The sequence below is a fragment of the Chiloscyllium plagiosum genome, unplaced genomic scaffold, assembly GCF_037043375.1.
Source record: "Chiloscyllium plagiosum isolate Xiang-an unplaced genomic scaffold, Cpla_swu_hap1 HiC_scaffold_12, whole genome shotgun sequence".
NCBI classification, from domain to species: domain Eukaryota; kingdom Metazoa; phylum Chordata; class Chondrichthyes; order Orectolobiformes; family Hemiscylliidae; genus Chiloscyllium; species Chiloscyllium plagiosum.
In genome coordinates, this window is record NW_028270150.1 from 31,469,821 (window position 1) to 31,481,901 (window position 12,081).

At 40.5% G+C, this 12,081-nt stretch overlaps 1 protein-coding gene across 2 annotated transcripts in view; it reads left to right on the top strand.

Annotated features, from left to right (window-relative positions):
• The first annotated feature begins 2,413 nt into the window (after positions 1-2,413).
• Positions 2,414-12,081, top strand: part of hunk (hormonally up-regulated Neu-associated kinase) — a 76,163-nt gene continuing 66,495 nt past the window's right edge. For both annotated transcript variants that reach the window (XM_087992604.1, XM_087992605.1), the window contains exon 1: positions 2,414-3,061. In XM_087992604.1, the coding sequence (XP_087848730.1) occupies positions 2,837-3,061 (225 nt within the window). In that variant the 5' untranslated portion in view covers positions 2,414-2,836. The remainder of the gene's footprint in view (positions 3,062-12,081) is intronic.

Sequence of the window (12,081 nt, forward strand, 5' to 3'; positions counted from 1 at the left end):
GCCTCCAGTTCATTAGTCTGGTCCTCTTCTGGACTAGTCTAGTAACCAATATGCAGTTATACCCACTTGCAAGAGACAGAAACTTTTCAATGTGCAATTATAATCAATTATATGTTGCATAGGCAAATGCATCTATTCTGCACACAATATGATCTCCCAAATTACAATAAGAGAATGAATGAACATTTCATTAGCACTTAGTGGTCTCAGCTGAGGAAGGAATGTTGTCTCGGACACTAAGAAAATTCCTTGTTGTTTTTTCAAATGACACCATGAGATTTTAAACATTTACATGAATACTCTACAGTGAGCTTGGTATGAAGGATAGCACCTTCAAAAGTGCATCAGTCCTTTCATTATGGTGCTGGAGAGCACTGAACCTGCAAAATGCTGATTCAGAGGTGTTAACAGCTGAGTGAAGCTGACTCTTCATAAGTATTGTCTTCTCTTTCAAAAAGGGTCAGGCTGGATTTTAACACCATGCGGGTGGATGTGCTTTGAATATGTAAACATCTTGACTGCAATTCTGTAGACCAATGCACACCTCCCCCACTAAATCAGTAAAGCAGAAACAGAAAATGGTAAAGAATTATATGATTATATGGCCTTAGATGGTGGGGAGTTTTGAAAAAGTATCCAGCACTGCTAAAACTGACTGAACTAGGAAGATGGGTTCAGAAAAAGCTCCCATTATGATGAAATGTATTGCACTTTTTACTTTTGCCAATACAGGTACAAGGTGATACAGTAATACTGTCATCACAGAAATGTAATTTTTTTTGTTCACAAATAATAGCATTTAGCATCTTCAGAAAATAAGAAAGAATAATTAGGTGGTGCCACTTTTGCAGATGCTGACAATGAATTGTCATTTGGATGGTGTTACAGTTCACTCAGGGAGTCCCATTTGCTGTGGTAACATATATTTTCCTATGTATTTGTATTCTATGGACAGTGTTTGAAGAAACTGAAAATATCTTTCCATCTCTTTCCAGAGATTTCGTCCAATCTCACTGCTTGTCATTAGTGTTTCTTGGAAGGATTTGCAAGTTGGTATGTAATCTGTTTTGCTGTGTTATGAATGCATCTTCCTTGACCATCAAGTCCTGGAATGAGTCTTGAATCTAGAACTTCTGGACACTACCCATTTATATAGAGACAAATGTTTAATCCAATGGAATCTAGAATTAGCTTTTGGTCAGTGTGCCCTACTTATAAGAGTTTGGAGCAAGTGGCATTAGGATGAAGTATTTAAAAGAAGGCGAAGATGAGGTCTGCATAAATTGAAGGGGGCTGAAGTAAAATGGAACACTTTGGAATAAGCAGCTTAAAACAAAATTGGAGTGAATAATACATCGAGGGGAGTTAAGCAGAAGAAAAAGCGTTAACAAGGGAAGAGTCGGAAAATAAATAAGGAAGGGAGAGGGAAGAGAGAAATTAAGGCTGAAAATTAGAGAGCATGGAGAAACGACAACGAGAGAGAACCAAGAAAGAGTGTCAGAGATGACAGCCAGAAACTGCAACACATCAGGAGAAAGATTGAAGAGCTTATGCTGGAAACGTCCACTCTCCTGCTCCTCACATGCTGCGCGACCGACTGCGCTTTTCCAGCACACACTTTTTGTCTCAGGAGGACAGGGGACACCAAATTGGCGGAGACAAAGCAAACATGAAGAGAGGCCAATGTGAAATTCTGCAGGTGCTGGAAATCTGAAATAAAACAGAAGGTGCTGGAGAAGCTCAGCACGTCCTGCAGCATCAGTGGAGAGAGAAACAGAGTCAACGTTCCGTGCCCAATGTGGGCTCTCCTTGAGTTAATGCCCGCAAAGGAGACAGATGCTGGAAGAAAAGTACAACTTATTCCTGTTCCACAAACTTGGGGACGCAGCAACCAAACGGATCAATCAGGTGAGGGGGGCAATGAAGGAGAAAACAGGAGGGAAACAGTTTACTGGATGAAAAATCAAACGATTTTAAAAGAAGCAGATTAGACCCTGAAACGATTAGACTCTGGAACTAAAAAGGTCGAGGAAAGAATAAGGCAGGATGGGGGGGGGGGGGGTGGGAGGGGGCTTGCAACCAACATAAACTCCAGAGACGAATCATTCCTCCTGGTTTACAAAAGGAAGAGGCCAACACCGCTCCCGCCTTCTGGAAATCTGAGAAGTTTGAAAGATGAAATCAGCAGTGGGTTTTTCTTCCTGCGGCTCAGTGAGTGTCTGTGTGCGCGCACAGCGCTCCACTGGCTGAAACAGCACAAAATCCGAGCAGAATATTACAGCGCCGCATCTGTTCCCGTAGCAATTAGGGAACCGAGCGGGCGGGGAGGTGCGGGGCGGGGGGGGGGAAGTGTCCTTTTTGTATTAACCTCCCCGGAGCCGAGTGGACAGGACCCAGCCAACCATTGCTGACATCGAACGGAGGCCCGAAGAAGCTGAAGAGGAGGGAGAGGGATATCTGTCGTTGGAAAAGAAAATATGCAAAAAGTTGCAGTTGGGTTGATTGAATGGAAAGTTCACACAGCCCCGGCTCACAGGAAATACTGACGGACTGGAGATTTGCGTTTGACATGAGCTGAGAAACAACCGCTTCGGATGCAAACATTGTGGGGAAATAAAACAAAGAAAGAAAGGAATTCGGTTGACGGAATAGCATTTTTTTTTTCTGGATTTTTGTCAGTGACTGGATTGGAAAGTTGCCTCCAAGGTTGTATTGTTCATTGCAATGCTGTATTAGTGAGTGGCCGGAGGGAGCTCATTGACTTGGGGTCTGTCAGTGCGGACCGAGCTCCCGGGAGTGGTATCCCTCTGAGCAGCAGCAGCAGCAGCCCGAAGCAATGCCAGCCCCTGCGGGGGAGAGTTTGGACAATCCCTCCCTGGGAGATCTGCACATTTCCACCTCGGCCCTTCACCTTCCACTTCCCGTCGCTCGCGTCTCCCGAGAGGCGATCCGGAATTTCCACCACACCAAGCGGGTTGGAAGTTACCTGATTGGGAGGAAGTTAGGCGAGGGATCTTTCGCCAAAGTTCGGGAAGGGTTACATGTCCTGACCGGGGAGAAGGTAAGTTCCCTCCGGCTCGCTTCTGTTTTTGAATTTTACCTTCACGCGTGTCAATTGGCTGGAATACTGTAACGTTTGTATTCCCCCCAAAATTGTGAATAATTTTACACATAATAAGCAGGATCGCCGGTGTTTTCAGATGCATCACAATGATGGTGCATTTCGATAATCCCCCCGGTCCACATTGCGTTGGGGATGCACACCAGGCATCTGGGAAGAAGGCGGTAAATTCAACCTCTGGTGTGCACCACTGCTCAAATGCTTCCTAATCCTCGATGGAAACCCTTGGCCCAAAGTTATGTGATGGACACTGATCAGAGACGTGTTACCATGCCAGGAAGAGCTATTCTCAGTGGGGTCTTCCCCTTTGAGTTACACCTTTGGTCAGCAGTGCATTAAGCAGTGATGAGGACCCTCGGTCAGCGACCTGTAAATAGATTAGATAAACGTAACTGAAGTGAAAGGGCAGTTGACACTTTCAATAAGTTTTCTGGTTTTTTTTAGCAGAATCTGCACTGAATGAAACTCAAAACAATGTTTGTAAGTGAGTTTGTATTCCAAGATGTGGTGATTGTCATTGCACATATCTTTTTATGAATTCTGTTTGTTTAACTTAAAACAAAGAATGCCAATGATTATATGGGGTTGCAGATAACCTCTTCACGAATCCACTTAATTCAATGCCATTCAATCTCGTCCTTTCATTTGGGATATATATAGTTCTGTATATTTTTAGTTGAAGTCTAAATGAGCTAGAGTTATAATAAGTGTTCAATTCAAAATATGCATTTTGTGCAAAATCCAAAGAATTATTCAACTTAACTAAAAACTTCAACTCAGCTAAGATCATCCTGATTATCCTGGTGAACTTCACCAGATTTTATTAGTCAGCTTGGCGCTGGAAATGGAGAGTCAAACCAATGTGGGAAATGATCCCTGCAGTCTAAGTACATGTCTCTGACGTATCAGACAATGGGTATTCACTAGAATGCACAATCACACAACTGCAAAATGGCCTAATCTACTCTTCTGATGAACAAGGATAGCAAAGTATACAATTAATTATAGAGGAAAGAAAACAGGGACACTTTTCTATTAAAATAGAAAACATGCAGCAGCTTTTGTTACAGTTATTTTTTAAATTCGTTCGGGGATGTGGGCATTGCTGGATGGGCAAACATTTATTGCCCTTCTCTAATTGCCCCTGAGAAGGTGGTAGTGAACTGCCTTCTGGAACTGCTGCAGTCATTTGGTGTATGTACTCACGCAATGCTGTTAGGAAGGGAGGTCAAGGACTTTAATGTAGTAACAGTGAACGAGCAGCAGTAGATTTCCAAGTCAGGTTGCTAAGTATCTTGGAAGAGAGCTTGCAGGTGGAAAGTGCTGTTACAGGTGTTTTGGTGAATTTCTGTAGTGCATCTGGTAGATGACACACAGTGCTGCCACTAAATATTGGTGATGGGGGAGTGAATATTTCAGAATGTGGTGCCAAATGACCAGGCTGCATTTTCCTGGATGATGTCAAGTTTCTTGAATGTTGTTAAAGCTGCACTCATCCACACAAGTGGGGAATATTCCATCACACTCCTGACCTGAGCTTTATAGGTGATGACCAGGCCTTGGAGAATTAGGAGGTGAGTTACTCATGGTGGGTTTCCTAGTCCCTGACTTGCTTTTGTATCCAGAATATTTATATAGTTAGTCAGTTCAGTTTCTGGTCAATGAATGGAATCTGTTGAAGACTGTCCATTGCTATTCCTCTTCTCCACCTCCCTAACCTTCTGTCCTAATTCATTTGTGAAGAATAAAGCAGCAGATGAATCCCAAACTATCTGTCTTACCTGTGGCACTGACATGTGAGTATCTGAGTTAGTGTATGGTCCTAATGAGCTCCGATACAGTGCACTCTTGAGGAGGAGTAGATGTTGCCCTCTAGCATCATCCCCTGTCACACTCTTGAAGGGCCTGTGAGAGAGTAAAGACAGGAATTAGATTTGTCAAAGTAAGAAGAAGTTTGTTTTAATAATATTTCCCTCTTTGCTGACATCAGGTCAACATGAGTGAGAGCTGTATGCCATGTGATTGTGTGATATTTAATTCTGTTTACATGTAGCTGAGAGACTTCATGTTCCCAGCTCCAATGACTAAGCACATCACCACCTGCCAATGTCCAGGACCTTCTCTGTAGTTATCAGTTGGACGATTGACATAGGATCATCTCTGCACCTTCCTGGTGTTCTCTACACCACGGTAAGGACAGAAGGAAGAGATCAGGAAACTATAGGTCAGTTTGTTTATCTCTGTCATTGGAAAATACTGGGATCAATTATTAAGGAAGTAGTAGTTGGAAATTTCAAAAGATAATAATATAATCAAACAGAGTCAACATTGTATTATGAAAGGGAGTTCATGTTTTACCATCTTCTTTTGAGAATGTAACAAGCAGCATGGGGTACCAGTGGATGTATTGTCCAGTAGATGTAGCTTGTTCACTTAGGCAGGAATAATAGTAAAGTAGAATATTGTTTAAATGGAGAGAAACTGTAGAATGCTGGGTTTCAAAGGATTTGAGTGCTCCACACATGAATTGAAAAAAATCACCATCAAATAAATCAGAAGACAAATGCAACAATGACCTTTCTTGCAAGAGGATGGAGTATAACAGTAAGGATATCTTCCTACACTGCGCAGGGAGTTGATGAGGTTGTATTTCTTATTTAAGCAGGGAGATTCTTGCGTGGGAGGCAAATCAGAGAATGTTCACCACATTGATTCCGAGGATGTCTAGTTTAATTTGTTCAGAAGAATGAGAGGTGATCTTATTAATGCATTAGATATTGAAAGAGCTTGACAGGGTAGATACTGAGAAGACATTTCCTTTCATGGGGGAAACTAGAACTAGGGAGTCGAGTATCAGAATAAACAAATTTTCATTTAAGACTGAGATGAGGAAGAATTTCTCCTCTTAGTAAGTCATTAATCTTTGCAATTCTCTTTCACAAGGAACTGATATGGAATCATGGAATATATTCATGCCTGAGTTAGACAAATTTTTGATCTACAAGGGAGTCAAGGGGCAGGCAGGAAAGTGGAGTTAAAGGCACAATCAAACCAGCAATGATCTTCCTGAATGGTAGAGCAAAGAGGCCAAGTGGCCTACTGCTATTCCTATTTCTCTTGTTCTTATTTCCTTATTAAAGTAATGACGTGTGTTATTTGAAAGACGGGAAAGCATTTGTTGAAAATGGTTATGAGGGGGGAACATAACATTGGCTAAAGATGAGGCTGAAATTTAGTGATGGTTGGATAGGGAGGATGTGAGGAGATGATTAGAGAAGAGTGGTTGAATCTAGGGATCAAGGATTCTGTAGTTGGCATGAAAAATCGGAGATGAAAGGGTTGGCCAGATACACATATCAAGAAATAGCTGAATGGGCCACAGTTGTCACATTTTCTGCTCTGATTAATCATTAGACGACTCTTGGCACTGAATCTAATAGTGTAGCAACACTGTTCTGCTGTTAACCAACCTTCGGCCAACACTTGGTTTCACTCACAACCATCAATCATTGATCAATCATAAGCATTTCTATAAGACGACCAGCTCGTTTGACCAAAGTAGTGTGTTCAAACATGCAAGTTACTTAGAAGTTAGAACTGTATAGCACAGGAATGGGCCCTTCAACCCACGATGCTGTGCCGAACGTTACACTTTGAAATTATCACAATACTGCACTTCTAAGGGTACTGCATTTTCAAAGTCAGCATATTCTCCTTTGAACAGTATCATTGTCTGGGGTTTCTAATGCCTGTAGTCAAGATATAATTTGTTGCATGTTGGCAACTAGGTACAGGTTACTTTTATAGCATGGATATTGTTACCAAGACTTTGAGGACATGAAATTATTCTTTTGCGATCCTAAGCTGTTCTGCTCACAGATCTGTATGATACCATTGTAGTGGGTTGTGCTTATGGCAATCTGCAGTGTTAACTCTTTCAGACATACACATTGTTCATGTTGGTTCATCCATTATTGATATTGTAAGATAGTGTATATATTTACATTTACTACTGCCCCATCTCTCATAAGCTTTTGATTGTACAAATTCAAGTGATCTGGAGATTTGGCTGTTCTCCCAGAATGTGTACTCCACAGACTAGGAAACTGGCAGTTTTGCTACGTGAAGGATTGTTGTTTTTGATTTTCATCAGACATCTGTGATTTCCAGCTTTTTAAGCCAACCCAGTTTAGTTACAGGTTCCCATCTTGATACAAAATGAAATAAGTTTCTTATGTCAACATAACCAATCTGTTTTTTGATTCAGTACAATCATGAATTTAGGGACCCATCTGAAATCCTCTATCAGCTGTCTTCTGGCCAGTTGTTTCTTGACCAGTAGTTCATTAACACACATTTGAAGAAGACTGAGGTCAAGACATGACTTCTCACACGAGTGAGAGTTCCTGATCATGAAGTAGGCATACATTTTTGTATCATTTGGCATCCTCTATATTGGAGGGTTGCTTGTAGCATACCTTGAACCCAATAGTTGCACTGTTTGCAATTGTAGGTAGTGTTTAACCATCTTATAATATAGTGGCACATCCCCTCCCTCCCAACCTCATTTTTAATTTACAATATATCAGCTTGCCAAAATTTAAGATCTGGATCACCTGTTTCCTCCAGGAACACTTTTGTTCTTTCTTCTATCACAGACTACTCTACATCATTAACCTCTCTGTATAAGTCACTTTGTTTTTGCTTTTCTGAAACAATGTTCCACTTATGCATGTTTTCCAAAAGTAATCTATCATGTGACAGATAAAGCATTCACTTTTAATAATTAGGCACTATCTGCGCTTTTGAGTTTTCTTTGCTCCGTGTTTTAGTATCTGGTGTCTGTCTTACTTGCTGTGCTGATTTCTCATGTATGGTTATGTGTGCTTTTGTACCTTAAAAATTAAACGGACCCAACTCATCTCCTGTATTAAAATTGATAATCTTCTCATAAGATTGATCAGTGTTGTTTCTGGAGTTCTGCTTCACTTATCATCTGAATGGCTTTCTCTGGAGTCAGGTCTTCCTTTGGCTGCAATAAATCTGACAAAGATTCATCAACAATTCCCACATCAATTGTCTCTTATGAATTCTGATTTGAAGTCACTTTTCTCTATGAATCCACATAAGTCATAATTGAACCATCCATGGTTTACCCAGATACTGAACTTATCTAGTAAATCTTCCTCTTTCAAGACTTTTATTCGTCTGAGGTTTAATTGTCAAAGACGTTCAGCAACTCTTCATAGTATCTTATGCTACTTTTACCCCTTGGAAAGCTATAACATTAGCAGCTATGTTCCCAATTGTGTGTTGAAGTATATTTGGTCACAGAGTTTTACAGCTTGAAGAGAGAATTTCTGCCCATCATATCCACACTGGTCATAAAACACCTCTCTACTCCAATGTTATTTTCCAGGTCTTGGCCCACTGTTTGCTACAGCATTTCAAGATTTTATATAAATAGCTAAATGTTATGATGGTTCCTGTTTCTTCCCCTTTCAGTCAGTGAGTTCCAGATAGCCCCACCCTATGGGTGAAAATAAAATTCCTCAGATTTCCTTAATGCCCCTTACCTTAAACCTATGTGCACTGGTTATTGACTCTTTACTAGGGGGAAATTGTCCTACACTGTATATCCTATCTATGGCCCTCATAATTTTGCACACCTCGAACAGTTTCCCCCTCAGCCTTGTCCACTCTAAAGCAAATAAGCCGAACTTATCTAGTCTGTCTTCGTAGCTGAAACAGTGCATCCCAGATGTCATTCCAGTGAATTTCCTCTGCGCCATTTCTAGTGCAATCACATCTTTCTCATAGCAAGGTGACCAGAACTGTATGAAGTGCTTTAGCATGGCCTAACTAAAGTTTTATACAACTCCATCCTAACCTTCCTCTTCTTGAATTCAGTGCCTTGACTAATAAAGGCAAATATCCCATATGCCTTTTTAGCCCCCTTATCAATCTGTCCTGCTGCCTTTAAGGATTGAAGGACATGTACACCAAGGTTCGTCTGATCACTGCACTCCATAGCATCCTGCAACATATTAGATATTTACTTACACTGTTAATCTTCCCAAAATGCAACACCTTACACTTCTCCAGATTAAATTCCATTTGTCATGGTTATGCCCACCTGACCAGCCATCTATATCATTCTCTAGCCTAAGGCATTCCTTTTTGCTATTTAATACACCACCATTTTCCAAGTTATTTGCAATGGTACTGATCATACCTCCTCTGTTCATGTCTCAATCATTACTGTATACTCCAATCAGCAAGAGATCCAACACTGAATCCTGTGGAACGTCATTTGACACAGGCACCCATTCATAAAAGCAACATTCAACATCAATATCTGGCACTAAGCCAATTTTGGATCAATTTGCAAGTTAACCTGGATCCCTCGGGCTCTTTCTTCTTGACCAGTCTCCCATGTGAGACCTTGTCAAATGCCTTACTGACGTCCATGTCAACTACATCAACCACACTCCACAAAAAATTTAACCAGATTTGTTCGATACGATCTGCCCCGGCCAGAGGCATGCTAACTTATCATTCTGTAAGTGGAGGTTAATTCTTTCTGATCGTTTCCCTACCACTGATGTTAGACTCATTGTCCCATTGTTTCCTAGTTTATCCCTACCTTTTCTGAACAATAGTACCTTTCCTGTGACCAGTGGGGACTTGAAAATTAATGTAAGAGTCCGTGTTATCTCTTCCCTAGTATCCTTACAACAGCCTGGGGATACACCTCATCTGGGCTTGGGGACTTATCCATTTTTAAGCCTGCTAAAACCTTTAATACCTCATCCCTCTTGATGCTAACTTGTTCAAGTATAGCACTGCACCTTGCCCAGATTTCCGTACCAATGTCATCCTTCTCTATTCTGAATGTAGATGCAAAGTAATGCAAAACGATTATTAGTGACTGATTCCATGATCATGAGCTTTACTAAATTGCTGTCAGCCCTTCCACAAGTGTACAGACTTGGAATGTTGGAACACCATTCTGACAGTTTCTTCTTTTATCCTCCCATCTTCAGAATCCATCAAATGTGAATATTGTAGTAACTCTTTAAATTAGAGTTAGAATGGACTCATGCAGGTATAATTATGGCCACATAAATAATTCATTGAAAAATAATAAAGCCATGAAAATTCAATTCAGAACTGTTCTGAAGAAAGGTCACTGGATCCGAAACATTAACTCTGATTTCTCTCCAGACCTGTTGAGTTTTTCCAGCAATTTATGTTAAATGTGGGATCCTCTTGGAATTGATTCTAACTTATTTTCAAATTAAGACACAATGAGATAAATCAAAGTCATCGATAGCAACACACACCCATGTATCTTCTCAGTGAGCTTAGAATTATGCAAATACATGGATTTCCAGAAGGCAATTGACAAAGTCCTTCATATGAGACTGTTGGCTAAAGTTGAAATTCATGGAAATGAAGGCAAATAAATGGCTTGGTTGGGAAATTGGCTGAGTGACAGGAGGCAGAGAGTAGGGACAATAGGCATTGGTTGGATGTGATGAGTGATATCACGCAAGGATTTGAGTTGAAGCCATTATAATTTATTGTAATCATTTATGACTTAGATAACAGGAAGAATGCTTTCTATGCAAATTTGTCAATGACTCAAAGACAGATGACATTGTAAGCAGTGTAGATGGAAGCATAAACCTACAAAGCATTTTCAATAAATGGAAAAGGAATGGGCAAAGCTATGACATTAATGCAGGCATTTACAAGGTCATCCATTTTTGACTAAAAAGACTGAACTTTTTAAATGGTGAAAAGTTAGAAGCGGCCGTTCAATGTTAGTTGAAGACCCATAGATTAAAATATTATGAACTGACACAGAAAAGCATTAAAAAGCTTACAGAATGTAAGTCTTCATATGGAATAGTAGAATACATGACGATAGAAATCATACTTGAGCTATATTGAGCCTCAGTCAGTGCACAATTTGGAATACTGTGATCAAAACAGCTCTGCAGTGATATCATAGAGCTGTGAAGACTGACCCCGAACAAACACAACTACTTTTCTTTGTGCAACTAGGAGAGAATTTTTCCCTGATTCCCATTGACTCCCATTGTGTCAGTGCTCCTTAGCACCACAATCAGTCTGATGTGGTCTTGATGTTAAGGGCAGTCACTCTCTTCTCACATGTGCAAGTCAGCTCTTTAGTCTATGCTTGAACCAAGGCATCATATATACAAATTTCTCATGACACCAAGTTAATCAGCATTGTCGATGGTATAGATGATAGCATAAAATTACAAAGGGATAGTGAATAGGCAAAACTGTGGCATATGGATTTCAATAAGAGCAAGTGTGAGGTTATCCATCTTGGACTGAGAAAGGATGGATCACGGTACTGTTTAGATGGTATGGTGTTAAATACAGTGGATGTTCAAAGAGACTTGGAGTTCAGGTGCATGGTTTTTGGAAATGTAACAAATTGGTGCAGAAAATAATCAAGAAAATTAGTGGAATGCTAGCCTTTATAACTAGAGAACTGGAGTTTAAGGATGTAGAAGTTATGCTGCAGTTATACAAAATCCCAGTTAGACCTACTTGGAGTAATGTAAGCAGGTCTGGACACACGCTTTAAAGAAAAATTGGCATGGGAAGGAGTAAAACATAGATTTAAGAGTGATACCTGGACTTCAGGGATTAAGTTATAGAGGGAGATTATACAAATTAGGCCTGTATTGTCTAGAATGTAGATGGCCAAGGAGTGATCTGATTGACGTCTTCAAGATATTAATAGGGTAGATAAAGGTAAATCATTTCCACTGGTGATTCTGGAACTGGAAGGCATAATCTGAGAATTAGGGCTAGACTGTTCAGAAGAGATGTTAGGAAGCTCTTTGACATACAAAGGGTGGGAGAAGTTAACTCAGCAGACGTGTCTCCACATAAGTACCCCTTGCACACATTAT